General features: G+C 35.5%; 1 protein-coding gene across 1 annotated transcript in view; it reads right to left on the bottom strand.

Annotated features, from left to right (window-relative positions):
* DYNC2LI1 (dynein cytoplasmic 2 light intermediate chain 1) overlaps positions 1 to 16,230 on the bottom strand; it is a 29,488-nt gene that overhangs the window by 12,997 nt on the left and 261 nt on the right. Inside the window, exons 2-10 of the mRNA XM_081314884.1 lie at positions 12,101 to 12,218; positions 10,955 to 10,989; positions 9,996 to 10,065; positions 8,233 to 8,321; positions 7,470 to 7,656; positions 5,588 to 5,656; positions 2,967 to 3,044; positions 805 to 881; positions 284 to 354 (exon numbers count right to left, since the gene is read on the bottom strand). Coding sequence (XP_081171010.1) covers positions 284 to 354; positions 805 to 881; positions 2,967 to 3,044; positions 5,588 to 5,656; positions 7,470 to 7,656; positions 8,233 to 8,321; positions 9,996 to 10,065; positions 10,955 to 10,989; positions 12,101 to 12,218 — 794 coding nt within the window. The remainder of the gene's footprint in view (positions 1 to 283; positions 355 to 804; positions 882 to 2,966; positions 3,045 to 5,587; positions 5,657 to 7,469; positions 7,657 to 8,232; positions 8,322 to 9,995; positions 10,066 to 10,954; positions 10,990 to 12,100; positions 12,219 to 16,230) is intronic.

The following is a 16,230-nucleotide window of genomic DNA, read 5'->3' as shown; positions in this document are numbered from 1 at the left end:
TCTGAGCGTAATTTTTACTGAACTCAGTACCGGTAAGACTTACTACTAACTAAGATATCTGTAGGATCACATTGTAATTTACATAATTAGAATAGTATTGAAGAAAATGTTTGAATCTTTCAAAAATTTTGCAATCTACTTCAATGATATTATACATAAATGCATTCTTTGATGTTTCAGAATCACTTTTGTCTGTTTCATCCCTGTATTCTCTACATTCTTAAATCTGGATGGGCAATAACTATGCTATAGTCAACCAAATTAAAAAAAAAAGATTACTAACCTATTTGACTAAGGGAGTCCATTCCTGCTGGAATAAAAAGCGGTTTACTTGGATCCACTGCCATGGATTTGCTTTAAAAATACGAACAGAATAAATTAGTCATAAACATTGTCCAAGAGTCTAATTTGCAGCCTATATGAGCAGGACTATGCAATTTTTCATATTCAGTTCCAAAAAGTACTTTGAAGTGTGTGAAGGCATAAATATAACTTCTGTCTGCAGCTCTTTAAAGAAACGGTGGTTTTCCTGGGATTGCACAGTGCTACTTGTTTAACAAATACCCACTTGTTACAAATACTTTGCTCATTTAAAGCAGGAAAATATTATCTAAACTAAGGTCTTATTTTAAAACATTTTCAACACTTGCAACTTTGCTTATTTCATAAACCTTAATTGGGTGGCCCGTATTTGAAGGCAAGAATCCTTGGATCAAATGGAAGAGTTGCCTTAAAAATCTGTTTACATTTACTTACTGAACATTTTGGACAGGATTGCCATTTGTATAAAATCATGTAACTTACCTTCTCTCAAAACCAAAGGCCAAATGGTTAATAAGTGCACGTGTTTTCAACCACAGTGCTTCTGATTTGCTAGTAAACTGAGAAAAGAACATAACAATCTAAGTTACATTCTTCACAGCAAACATAGTAAAATGCCATTCCCAGCCCATTCAAAACTTGCCCCCTTTTTAACATGAGTGAACATACACTGATTTCTATGACCCGTACATGTACTCCTTGACTTAGAAAAGTTCATTTTGTGACCATTTGAAGTTACAACAGCACTGAAAAAAGTGAGTTATTTTTCACACTTATGACCATTGTAACATCCACATGGTCATGTGATTTACATTCAGATGCTTGTTAACTGGTTTATACTTACCACATCTGCAGTGTCCTGGGGTCATGTGATCACCTTTTGTGACCTTCTGACAAGCAAATTCAATGGGGAAGCCAGATTCACTTAACAATTGTGTTATTAACTTAGCAACTACAGTAATTCACTTAACAAATATGGCAAGAAAAGTCGTAAAATGGGACAAAACTCACTTAACAAATTTCTCAGCAACATAAATTCTGGGCTAAATTGTGGTCGTAAGTCGAGGTTTACATGTACTTTGATGCAGACATAATATTTCTATGATTTTAAGAACTCATTTATTCTTAACACAAATAAGATTTAAAGACTGGTTCATGTCTATCTCCTTTAAAGAGTTAAATATTATCCCCTTTTAAAGATATGTATTGATTTTTAAAATCATTATTATCCTAATGTTAATATTTTAAACTAATATAGCAAATGTGACAGGTTCCCTTAAAACGCACAGAAAATGTATGGGAAGAGGATTTGGGATGTCAACTCTATAAATGAGCTTGTACTTCTTTATAGCGTACATTTGCCATCAAATTTATTTTGGTGAGCAATGAAGAATTGATCATAAAATCATTTATGATATTATATTTCTAGAGAAGGGGAGTTATTATTTAGAAGTACAGGAAATGTACTTTTGCAATGGCTAAAAAAATAACACGGTGGTAAAATATTTTGAAGAATAATTGCAGCTTGCTTTAATGAAATCTATCTTCCATTTTTAACTATATTTTCCAATATACTTAAACATATGTTCTAATGTCTTCATTTATATAAAATCATTTTGAGTAAACAGCCGAGTATGGAAGAATCCCAATTTGAATCTTTTTAGTAGAAAACTAGGGCATACTATAACCATTTTAAATGAATATATTTATAATTTTTGTACTTCTTAATATTACATAATCATTTATTTACATACAAATACACAATGGTATCAAGTTGCCAAATGTATACAATTGTTGTTTCTTTTTATTTGTTTTTCCTTTTCTACTCTTGCAGTTTATTATTAATATGTGTCTGTTGCAATAGTATCTTTTAAAAGGCCTGGCCTTGAAGGGACCTCTGAAATACACCTAAAGGTGATTATCAGAGAGAAGGTAATCATACTAAGGATTTACTGGGAGAATATTGGTTCTGAAACATGTCATAAATAAAGTATCTGTGCCAACAGATTTATATAGTTCATTGAGATTGGTTGGTCGATTAAATGTCAATTAGATCCATATACAATAATGTAATAACTACAATACAGTAATTTAATTAATTAAATAGTAATTTAGTTCAGAAGCTATCAAGTGTTTACAAACACAAAAAACTAATTGCAACATAAAAATAATGTTTTTTTAAAAAAAATACGTTAGAATTTTCTTTATTGAAGAATATTTAAGATAACCATAACCTTTCTAAACATCTAGATTTAGACCTTTACTATCCATACTACCCATTTACACCTACTATCCATTTCATTATCCATAGTGTTACAAACTTATTTTCATATTTCCTTTGGTTGTATTTTATTTTGTAAATAAAATGTGCCAATTTTTTCCATCTGGCAAATAACTGAATTGCTCATTCATGTTCCCTTATGGCATATCTTTTTTAAACCAGACAGGCTCAATATTAAGTAGCATTCTATATGTAATTGTATCTGACATTTATAGGACTGTTTTTAAAATATATATTTTGTAAGATGAGATTTACTTTTTGCATTCCTGCTACAACACAAAGTTTATATTTTCAGTGAAACCAATAGACTCAAAAAGGATTTAGGATAAGTTGGATTGTACTTCGGAAATATAATCATACATACCGCTAAAGATGCACCATAATAATGAGCAACAAATCGAAGTGTCTTGTATATTATTTTTTTCATCTCAGAATCAAATTCCTAAAAAAATAAATAATATCCTAGGTATTTTACAGTATATAATAGTGTTACATTACATATTTTAAACTAAGACATAACTATTTAAGTTAGGTCAAATATTACTTTCATCTCAGTATCAACAAAACTATATTATTATGGCAAGTAACCATGGTGGTGTTATTAAATTATCCACATATCTGAAAGCAGAATTATAGAAATGGGTTATTTGTATTAACTTTTGGTATAATAAGTTGAACATGTTTTTATTTTACTTTTTATTTTTATTGATCCTAAGCATATGCCAATGTATATGTGAACTTTTCCAGTAAAGGCCAACTGTTCAAACTACTATAGATAAAAAATAGTGCGTTTTCAAGCATTAACTAAGACGTGATCTAGATATAATTGTTCTAGTCCAATAAGTCTTGATTTATTGGGCTAAGAATAAATATCTGTACATGAAATCAGGAAATTGTAGTTTAATTATAGAGTACAAACCAATATTTGAAACCCAAACAATTGCTTGGTGTATTACAAATAAATTGGAATTATCTAACTTAAAACAACAGGAAAATATGATTTAATAAATCAAGAGATGTTCTATTACAGTGCAGGTAACCATTGAGTTACAATGGCAATTGGGACAGGGATTCCCATCATGAAGTGAAACAATTGTGAAGTACGATGTCATGTGACCACATTACTTACTGACAGCAATTCAGCCAGTCTCAGTTGTTGTCATAATAAAAGATGTATTATTGTTTGCTAAGTGGGTAGGACTCCCAAGCAAGCAGTATAGGAGTGCTGCAGGAAGGTGGAAGGCCTCATGCAGGCCATGCACAAGTTGGGGGAGGAAATGCTGTGACATGAGCACAGGGAGGCTGGGATGAAGGGCATGGGGTACATGTGAGAGTAGAAAGATGAGGGAAGGAGGGTGCAGTTGTGTGCATGTATACAGATGCCAGGGAAGGAAGGTAGGAATTGTGTAAGTAACTGAAAGCTTGGGAAAGAAGGTGTGGGGTGCATGCTATTTGGAAAACAGTGAGCGGCCCTGGGAAGAAGGCCTGGCATGGCCAGTAGCTGCCTCACGTAAGGCCAGGCTGGGCAAGCTTCATTGCAGTGGAAGATGGTAAAGGTCAGGTGGATGTGGCAGAGCCTGCAGAGTGCAGGGTGGTGGGGGTGGCTGGGGCTTTGTGCTGCGATGCTGGGTAGTTTGCTGCGGTGTGAGGCTTAAGGTGCGAAGGATTGCTGTTATATAAAGCAGCCAAAAAGGTAGAGGTGGGGGGGGCAGATAGACAGGTGGGGAGATTTGAAGTACCCCTGTGGTTGTGTGGTTGGGCTGCCAAAGCACCTGGATTTTAATTATGTAACTGCAGGGTACTGCAATGGCCATAACTTTGGGGTCCATGTGTAAATACCATTTGTTCTGTGTTGCTGTAACCTTGGTTGCTGAACGAATGGTTATAACTCAGAGACTACCAGTATTAGTTAAGACAGATAAGAATAAAAGAGGGATATTATGGCTTCAAAATGATTGTGCTTTAACTGGGCTTATTTAAATAATTATTCTTTTTTACTATACTTTGGGTATAATTTAAGTTGGTAAGTTATGGATATTTCGCTAATGGACATTTGATCATAATTACACTATTTTTGCTGAAGTTATAATTCTGATCAACTTCAGCTGTCTGTCTATTTCAAACTTTTTAATCATATCTCATCAGAGTCCGTTCAGTCTGCTTTTCGAATATGGCTGAGTCATCTTGAAAGAATATGATTTCTAGAGCAAGCTATCAAAGGAACCTGGGTTTGCAATGCAAACAAAGAGTGAAAGCTTTCTAAAATATTCTGAACCCTATCAAATAATGCTTAGAAGTTGTATAACGTTTAAGAATGCAAAAGGAATGTGTTTATTTTTATTTTTAAATGCATTAAAATAAGATAATGAAAAGAATGTGTTGATGGTAAGCTATATAACTAAAACCCTGAGAGTTTATAATATTAAAAGTTTAAGAAACACACAAATTATAAAGCATATTTGGGCTTAAAAGATTCCTTTATAAGGGAATTCCTACATAACAAGTGTTTGTTACTAATTTATCTCATTATAAGTCTTATCTTATTATTAATGTGTCTCATTTTCCAGGGCCTTAAGCTGATCAAGGTGATTCTTCAAAAAAAATATCATGCTTTCAATAGCTTATTTTATAAATCAATGCCAGGACTTTAGAAAGTGAAACTATCGTTCAATATTGATCAGAAGAACAGATCAGTATTCCAAATTAATTGTTGAGTGATGAAAGTATGTATGTACATTTGCTACAGAAAGAAGAATGCACTAATGATTCAGTCTTTTTAAAATAGATACTGTCGTGTTTGCCAGAAACTTGTTATATATTTAACATTCATTCGAATGGTAACTGTACATATTACATTCCTTGGCATCAATAAAGTAAAGTGAAAATAAGTACAAAGAAACATATATAATGAAATTATTTAAAAAAACAAAAAACCAAGCTCACCAAATCGTACATAGCAAAAAAGCTTAAATGAGCATTACTTACATGAAATAGATCGTATTTACTTCCAATTATAACTAGTGGAATTGGAAATGGGTCAATTAGCTCACGATCCTAATAAGAAACAACAGTATTGTATTATCAATGACAAATGTCATCACAATGTTCTCAAAAAGTAAAGTTCCACAGTATATAGACAGCTGTCATTTCTCAATGTAAGCTTTGAATAAATACAATTTAAGATTGCAAAGCAATTAACCTATAGTGGTCAAATGGGGATGCCAGAATTCACTACGCTATTGCTGTGAAACATGTGAGGGAAGTTACAGGAAGAAATTGAGTAGGTTCTGATATTGGTGGGAAGGGTTTCTTCTTGTCCAGGACACCTTACTTTTGCACTTATATGTATGATTTTCACAATAGACAAAGTGGAAAGGTGCCGGGCCTCTTCCCAATCCAGAGTGTTGGTGAATTGGAATTAATGTAATAAATAAAGCAAGATATGAAATATATTTGTCCTAAGAACATATATAGTACTGTGATGGATCAGATCTTTGGTACATCTAGTCAAGCACTGTCCTCACAGTGGCCAGCCAGTTGCTCGAGGAAGCCCAATAGTCTCGCAGCAGATCAAGTCATACTTCCATCAAGCTAACAGCCCCTGATCTCCATAACTTCCATGAACTGGCCCATACCTTATTTTTTGAGTCCAGCCAATCTTATAGCCAGTACCACATCTCATGGTAACAAAATTCCAAAGTTCAGGTACTTGTGTAAAAAATATATTTGATTTTGTCTGTCCCGAATCTTCCAAAATTAAGTCTTATTGAGTAATTTCTGGTTCTAGTAAATTGGGAATAGGCATGTAGCTTCTTCTTATCTAATTGATTCAAACCATGCATACTTTGTATACCTCAAAAATATTCCCTCTCATTTGTCTCCTTTCAGCCCTAAAATCCCTAAAAGTCATAATCTTCCCCAAAAGAAAAGTTGCCCTAGTCCCTTCATCATCTTAATTACCCTCTTCTGAATCTTCTATAGTTCCACTACATACTTTTTGAGATACAGCTACCAGGACTATTTCAGATGTGGCTGCACCATTGATTTATATGTGCATTATGACAGACATCTCTTATTTTAAATGCCAGAATCAAAACTGGTTTTTCCCCATCTAGACCCACACATTCTCTAGGCAGTGAAAAAATACTTTGACAACATTACTTAAATGGCCTGGGGCAGAGAAGTTCAACTGAGTATCCTCAGTGTCATCAGCATAGTGATGATACTTAATCCCACACTGAGCAATGACCTCATTCTTCATATAGTATATGCAAAATTTCTATACAAGACAAAAGCACCAGGTATTTTTTTCAATGACAGCTTTGGCAATCTATTTTACTTTCTTCAAGGGAGCAAATTACCAACTGAGTGTCAAGGGCTGGTATTAACATCCCTAAAAATTCATATTTAATTAGTTGTCATGTTATCAAAAGATACTGACTTCATGATAGACACTTGAATAAGTGCAAAGTATAGAGTTGTATTGAAGGTTGTTGGAACTCCATTTTTCCCTTAAAACTATACCTTCCTTGAGTTGCCTTGCCAGGTAACAAAAAATGTATAGAAGTTATCACCCTCATTTGAAAAGATTATAAAACCAATATCAAAGTGCTTCTCTAAAATCGCAGCTCCTGATTGTTGTAACATGCCATAACAATAGCATTAGATGTCTAACTCATAAGAAACCTTATCTCCTTTCTGCTCCTACTAAATTTTCATTAAATTGCTATAATTTTCCATTGAACAACTTCTTTTATATCTAATAAATTTTCACTCATGTGTGAAAATATAAAGGAATTGTTTATGATTCTCAAAACAATTAACTTTGTATAGGATTGTGACATATGAATAAAATACTAGTTCTTACAGGATGATCCTTTGGCACATTGTTCCACATTTTCCGCTTAATTTCAGTAGCTATTTTGGAATTGTTTTGTACCAGTTTTGATATAATTCTGTCTACATGCTTTCTAGTGACTTGTAGAAGACTCTCCATGGTTGGCCAGAGTTCATTTGGTTTTGAAAGATCCAAGACAAGAAGAACAGCAAATGTTCTATAAAAAGAAAGGTTACTTTTTTAGATATCACCTTAATATTTCATGAATCAAAACATCCCTTCCCAAAGTCTAAGCAGATTGTCTAAACATTAAAGGAATAAAATTTCCCTTGAAAATGGCTTAAAATTTATGCTGTTTTATTAGTTGGATTGATAAAACCTGTTACTATGGATTAGTAAATGGCTTGAAAGTATCTTTAGTAGTACTGGCAAAGATAAAAAAAGCAAAGGACAAAAACCATACTACATTTTGAATTACTCCCACAAATAGCTAAAACTAGCATAGTTAGTCACCTGCATTATAATAAAAATTGACGACTCCTTTGATGATGCTAGAATCTCACAAGCAAGCTCGAAGAGCACCAAGAACCTCTCACTATTTAGACAGGATTGACTACACAACTCTCAATTTCTAACATTGGCAGAAAACTTGACAGCACAAGCTTTATGGAACTAAATCCAAACAACTATCGACAAGAAAAAGTGACTGAGCACTTAAATACAAATGAAGTTGAAATTGAAATACTTTCTGTAAAATGAAATTACTTTGATAATTAAGTCTTTCATTGCTTACCTTATGTTAACTGTCATTACTGGTATAGGGATTAAATCCAACAATGAAGTTCCACCACCTAATTCCCAAAAGTGAGCAATATCTTTAGGCTGAAAATGTAATAGGAAAAAACCCTAACATTGTAATGTCTTGATGCATTACTAGCATTTTCAAATTTTATATAGCTGTGTTTTCAATTATATAATTTCTCAGGTGTCGAAAATCGTAAGACACCAGTAGGATTTTTATATAAAACCTAAGACATTTTTGGCTCTATCCAAATATTCTTCAATTAAACATAAATATACCAAACATATGATTACTAGATATTGATAGCAAAATACTTTAAAAACAAATAACATTACAGATAACCCCATCATTCATGCTGGAGTCAACATATAGAAATTGCTTTATTGCCAAAAAAGACAGAGAATATGTTTCCAGCTAACCTTTAAACTGCCTAAGCTCATCTGGAACCTACTTAACAGAAAACATATTGTTGCTGACATATATAGCATTAGGAAGTAGAGGAAGTGAAGTCAAAAATGTTTTCTTTCTTCATTATGTAGCTAATATGATGATCAGAGAGCTAAAATATTAGTTCACTACTTCTACGAGAAGACTTTGTTCTTATATTAGTAGACTTTCATCTGATTCCTGAGATGGCTGGATATGTTTCTCACATTATAATAGGTGAAAAGGATGACTCTGGCATTTCTTTCTTTTTCTTTGGGGATTTACTGAAATTGAAAATTGGGCCACTACATATTATGTGATGTTGATGAGAAAGAGAGATGCACTCAGTGTTTGTCAAATAACAAATCTACTTTACAGACTCTAAAAATAAAAGAAGGCAAAACAGAAACAGTAGATTAAGTGAACAACTACTGAAAATGTGACTTACAAATGCAAAAAATACATGAGACAAAAACAAGAAGAAACAAATATGGGCAGATGAATACAAGAACTGTAATATAAAGTGGGAATCAACTATACTTTGTTGAAAGATGATATATACATACACCACAATCTATACAGTGTATTCATAAATTTGTAAGGCAGAAAGAAACAATAAGGCTACTGACTATAAATCTGCATTGAGGCAATACTTTCCAGACATTTATTTTTATTTATTTTATTTTTATTACATTTATATCCCGCCCTTCTCCGAAGACTCAGGGTGGCTTACAAGCTTAGCAGTAGCCTTCATTCTATGTATATGCCTGCTTGTTAGGGCTTTCACACACACCCCAAGCGGCATTATTACAAAGTCAGCTTATTGCCCCCAACAATCTGGGTCCTCATTTTACCTACCTCGGAAGGATGGAAGGCTGAGTCAACCTTGAGCCTGGTGGGATGCGAACCTGCACTAATTGCAGGCAGCTGGTGTTACTTAAGGAGGCATTAGCCCACTGCTCCACCAAGGCTCTTGGGAATGGGAATCTCATATGATTATATCAGACAATAGCTGCCAGTTTTCACTAGTTTGTTGTCAATTGAAATGTGGTCAAAAAGAAAACCACAAACTTACTTATGAAGACTTATGATGCAAATACATAATACTGTTTCCAAGCACGGCAAAATAATTTACTGAAAATACAAGTCTTTCAAAGCTCATTACAATATTAATATAAAATGGCCAAAGGCTTATACTGGATAGTGCTCATCACTTTTGGGATAGGAGATATAATGCACTGCTCACTATACATCATGCTGTAATTTTCAAGCCCTAAAGATTAATACAATGGCATTCACAGAACTGTTTGCCACACCAATGTACTTACTGTATTATGCCCCTTTGCTCTTCTTCCAAAAGTATATTCCAAAGCTAGGGTTGGTTTTGGAATTTCATCCCTAAAGGATTAGGATACCCCACCCACCAAATTTGCAAAGTTACTGACAGGCTAAGAAAAAATATAATATTATTATAATGTTATAAATATTATAAAAACCAGTAGTTTGCAAAAAACTTTCCACTTACATTTCACAGAAGAAAAACTGGCTGGGGAAAACATTTCTAATGACTACATTGGGATGAAATTATCTATGGAATAATTAAACTAAAACTATTACAATTTCCAGTAGATTATTTCTAATTACTATGAAGTAAGAACAAAGATTTAATAAATCAGTATATAAATTTAAGGAATAATAAAGAGTTAAACATGTATATTTAGGAATGTTTACTCTTTATATTTGGAGTTTCAAAAAGTAGGACATTTGGCAAAATAAATACATAGCAGAAATAGTAAAAAACCTAATAGTACTACTTCACGACCACCAACAATTTAATAATAAAAAAGCAACATTATCACTTAAGATTCTTGCAAGATATATTGATGTCATAAATATATTAGTATTTAAAATGCCACAAAAGCTATTGGCTTTTTTAAAGCACAGACTGATATAACCACTTTGCTGGAAATCAGAAAAGATAAGATCCAAAGCAAGTGGGAAATGGGAATACATTCTGAGTTTTTGACAAACTCTGAGGGACTGCAAAAAAATCATAACACTGAAGTATCACTCCAGTCAAAAATTAGGTGCATGTTAAGTGTAAGTGACAAGTCCTATAATACTTGTGCACAAACATATCTGATCTGATATTAACCATACAGTGCTTTTTATATGGTTTGTTCTAGATGTGTTCTTAGAAAATAATTTATTATATTGTATTCCTATAAAGATATTGTCGATAAATACTTTGAAAATATGAAATACTTTTCAAAGTTTAAACACATACCTGTCAAGGCACCTCAGTATAATACTAGTCTTACCCTAGAAATTAAAAACAAAGAATATTATTGAAATGTCAGTGATGCATACATATCATTTTACATGCTGTAAAATATTCTTCAAATAATTTCTAAGAAAATATCTGAAAATTATAAACTTAGCAAATTAAATGTTATTTGATTACTGGAAAGTTGGTTTCAACTTTTTATCACAATGTAGCTTCACTGTTATTATTACTATTAATTATTCAAAGTATTAGAAGCATGATAGTAGCTATCTGTCTACCAATTACATTCATGTGAGAATGTAATTGTATATAGAAGGATAATCAAATAATGTGTTTCTACAGTAAGTGGTTTAAACTGATGAGACGGAAAAAAGAATGCATGTAATATACATAATCTTCAATACATAATTTATTACTTTATGCTATAAGGATTAAACTGTTGGAGAAATCAGTGTATCATGATGTCCTTGTTTTCTATAAAAATAAATACGTGATTGCTTAGTTTTTAGAGTAACTTTTACTTTTGTAATGCTGATTCCATTCATTCTGGGTATCCTTACTTAAAAAAATAAGCCCACTGAGATTGGTTATACTTATTTTTAGTATGTCAGAATTGTAAATTCTATCAGTTGTTTATAGATTAATATATTTGCTTACTGAGAGATAGCAGTATGTCAGTAGTTCAAATTTAAATATGTTTGTTCACTAGGCCAGCCTTTTCCGACCTGATGTCTACCAAAATTATTCAGACATCTCCCAAAATGTAAAATCTGAAAACTAGGAACTGAATCCCAAAATATGTGCAGATATGGGCTGGATAAAGATACAGGAGGCAATCGTTGTCTCTAGAGCACACAAGTAAGAAATACATTTAGTACAGATAGTCTTTGTTTTGCAACCACAATTTAGTTGTTAAGCAAATTGATCACTAAGCACAACATCACAATTTTATTTCAGCTTCCCTTTGCTTTTATGGACCTACATAAAGCAAAATGCAAAAATTGGTCACAAGGTTACTTTTTCATCACCATGGGAACTGTAAAAGGTTTCTAAACAAGTCCATTGCTCAAGGAGGACTACTTGTTTTATTATATATTTAAAACACAAAGTATTTTGCTTAAATAAAAGTGGAATATTGATCATTACCCCATTTTTATTTCCTAAAAAGAATAACGATCGTTCACAACATTCCAGAGTGTCTCTGTCATCTTCACTGTTTTCTCTTTTCTCAACTTCTGCTTTAGCAATATCCCATATTGTGTCACTAGTAAAGAAAATAAAATACAAATATCTTCAAACAGAATAATGTCCCAATAATTGCAGTTAAGGAAGCCAGTTCTCAGCTAGTAGTTAACCGCCAGGATAGAAACCAGGAGACTGTGAATTCTGATCCCACCTTAGGCACGAAGCCAACTGGTGATCCTGGGTCACTCACTCTTTCTCAGCCCTAGGATGAGGGAATGACAAACCACTTCCAAAAAACTTTGCCAAGCAGGTGTCAACACTGATTCAAAGGCACACACACATACAAAAATAATACAGCTAAGAAGCTTCTTTGGCAACATTTCTTTCTTCACTGAAATTGGGAATACTAATAAATACCAAATACTTGCATATTTTTAAATTAAAAAATTATCTCTCAGTAATTATTAGAGTGAGCGCCTGTTACTCGTCCCAGCTTCTGCCCACCTAGCAGTTCGAAAGCACGTAAAAATGCAAGTAGAAAAATAGGGACCACTATGGTGGGAAGGTAACAGCGTTCCGTGCGCCTCTGGTGTCTAGTCATGCCGGCCACATGACCACGGAGACGTCCTCGGACAAACGCTGGCTCTTCGGCTATGAAACGGAGATGAGCACCGGCCCCTAGAGTCGGAAACGACTAGCACGCATGTGCGGGGGAACCTTTACCTTTACTTTAATTATCTATATTAATTGGCTATGATATGAATTACTGGCTGTAAATATGTACTTACATTAAAATCAGAATAGCACTGAGACTCATTAAAAAATATTAAAATGATTGAGAGTAATTTGTGAAACCTGAATTCTAAACTGTACAGACTGGCACTCAATTTTGCTTTTTTCACATTCATACATTTTTCCTTTATTGTAGTTGCAGGAATGTCTCTTTTTTGATGTTGATAGTTGCGAAGTCGTGTCCGACCCATCGCGACCCCATGGACAACATTCCTCCAGGCCTTCCTGTCCTCTACCATCTTCTGGAGTCCATTTAGGCTCATGCCTACTGCTTCAATGACTCCATCCAGCCACCTCACTCTTTGTCGTCCTCTTCTTCTATTACCCTCAACCTTTCCCAGCATTAGGCTCTTCTCCAGTGAGTCCTTCCTTCTCATTAGGTGGCCAAAGTATTTGAGTTTCAACTTCAGGATCTGACCTTCTAAAGAGCAGTCAGGGTTGATCTCCTCTAAGACTGACCGGTTTGATTGCCTGGCAGTCAAAGGGACTCGCAGGAATCTTCTCCAGCACCATAGTTCAAAGGCCTCAATTCTTTCGCGCTCAGCCTTTCTTATGGTCCAACTTTCACAGCCATACATTGCAACTGGGAAGACCATAGCCTTGACTATACACACTTTTGTTGGCAGGGTGATGTCTCTGCTTTTTACTGATCGCTAACTCACAATGGGTTACTGGCTAATTGAAGTTTATAAATGATAAATGACTACATGTTATATTTTTTCCTCAATAAATAACAGAACAAGAAGAATGCAGTTTAGTTTTAGGCCTTGTAAGGAGAACAGATTATGTTTTGAGTCAGTTTAAAGTTCACAAACAATAACATGGTTGCGTTAAGATGCACACTCTTAAACTAATATTTGTTGAAGCACTTGTTTTTATAACAGCATTCAGTCTTTTGGGGTAGAAGCCTATCAACATGGCACATCTTGAGAATCACTATAAATGAGACTGAATTCAGTAGGATGTCATTCTAAGAAGTATGCACTGGTCTGTACTCCACCATGGTAGTCGTAAAAGTAAACACGCTTTTAATCTTTACTCCTTGTGACCTTATGGATGCAGTGGATATACAAAGTCTACACATTCCTGTTAAAATGCCAGGTTTTTGACAGAAAAAAAAGCCCAGACCTGAATCCAATAGAAAGTCTGTGGGGATGACCTGAAGAGGGCTGCGCACAGCAGATGCCCTTGCAATTTGACATATCTGGAGCACTTCTGGAAGGACTCCCAAGGCAAGAAGTGCCATGCCGATAGGCGCCTATCCTGAAAGACTGAATATTGTCATAAAAACGAGAGCTTCAACGAAATATTACTTTAATAGTATGCATGTTAATGCAATCATGTTATTATAAGTTTTTTTTCTCCCTAAATAATTTCACTGTTTTTCAATTGAATTGAACAACCTATGTGTTATATCAACATGGAGAGAGCACTTGCCTATAAAGTTACCAAGAGTCAGACACGACTAAATGGATAAAAACAATAACATATGCTATGTTAAAGGTCGGAATAATGCTGACTTGATTTATCTTGGTCTGTTTTTTTTTTACATGGAAAAACAACGGGTGTGTAGACTTTCTATATCTACTGTATGTCCAGATCATTTCTATGGCAACAGCATGGAACTGATTTGCCACTGACTTCTGTGAGGACTTCCCCCATCTCATTAGCAGATAAAGGTAGTCCTCAGCCCCATTTTATGACTTTTCTGGCCACTGTTGTTAAGTGAATCACTGCAATTGTTAAGTTAGTTGTTAAGTGGATCTAGCTTTCCCATTGACTTTGCTTGTCAAAACATTGCAAAAGATGATCACATGACCTTGGGACACTGCAACTGTCATAAATATGAGTTAGTTGGTAAGTGGCTGAATTTTGATCCCATAACCGTGGAGATGCTGCAATGGTCATAAGGTCATCAGTCACTTTTTTCAGTGCTGTTGTAACTTTGAGTGGTCACTAAATGAACTGTTGTAAGATGAGGACTACCTGGAATTCCTGCTAATAAAATCGTATTTGAGTTTCATTAACTTTCAAGTGCATGTGTGCTTGCCCCAAACTAACCTGACAGACAGCATATCCTCTCCCCACCCCATAAGCATCAAGTTCCCTTCATCCAGTGCACTCGCAGAGGGAGGGTCTTCTCAGGGTGCCGGCGGTAAAAGATTGCCGGCGGATAACTCCCAGGGAGAGGGCCTTTTCTGTGGGTGCGCCTGCCCTCTGGAACCAGCTGCCCATGGAGCTCAGGACTGCCCCTGACCTACGCTCATTCCGCCGGGACCTGAAGACTTGGCTCTTTGAGCTCTCTGACCCAGGCTGAGAATTTTAACTGGGGTTTTATTTTCAGGGATAATTTAATCTTTTAATTCTCTTTTAACTTTGTATTTTATATTGATGTGATTTTAAAATGCCCTGTAAACCGCCCTGAGTCCTTCGGGAAAGGGCGGTATATAAATCTAATAAAATCTAAATCTAAATCTAAATCTAAATAAGCAGGACCTTTCAGCTGTCAAAAGCACAATGGCCACTTGGCTCACAAACCAACCTATGGTGATGACGATTGCCCTGCGAGGAGGAGCAGACGGCTCTAGATCCTTTTCTTCGGTTGTAACTACAGCAGGGGGAAAAAAAAACAAAACCTGGATCCGATTACAACAGATGGCCGAACTCGCTTGCCGTCTATGCGAGTCAGCATCTGCGAGCAGCGCCGGGGCAAGGCTGCACAACCGCCCTGCCCCTGGTCGCTTCCATTTTCACGCTTTGCGCCTCCGACCGTGGGGATCAACTTTAGATTCAAAGGTCGGGATCCCACTCGGTGATCGCGAGCAGCGCCACTGCTCGTTCACTTCTAGGGCGGGAAAGGATGGAAAAGTTCATTTGCGGCCCCTGCCGCCGCCCCGAGACAGAGTTGGGCGCCGTCAAGACGCCCCTTTTGCCAGCAGCACCCCTTTCCCCTCTGGCGCAGGGACAAACAGCGGCCCAGCGAGCTTCATTTTCCCTCCAAGAAAGAAGGCGGGCGAAAGTGGCAACTTTTATCCAAAACGGCGGGAATTTTAGGCCTGGGTCTACTCCCTGATAACCAGTGCAACAGCGCCTTAGAACAGCGTTTTCCAACCTTAGGAACTTGAAGATGCGTGGACTTCAACTTCAGCCAACATAGCTGGCTGGGGAATTCTGGGAGTTGAAGTCCACGCATCTTCAAGTTCCTAAGGTTGGAAAACGCTGCCTTAGAATCACACTTGCCCCCGCTTTCTCTCGCTGGGGCAGCGAGGAGGGATGGGAATACGGCCCTTCCAAAATCT

The sequence above is a fragment of the Vipera berus genome (assembly GCF_964194415.1).
Source record: "Vipera berus genome assembly, chromosome: 1".
NCBI classification, from domain to species: Eukaryota; Metazoa; Chordata; class Lepidosauria; order Squamata; family Viperidae; genus Vipera; species Vipera berus.
The sequence above is the reverse complement of the archived record's forward strand: the minus strand, read 5'-3'. Positions and strand labels throughout refer to the sequence as shown.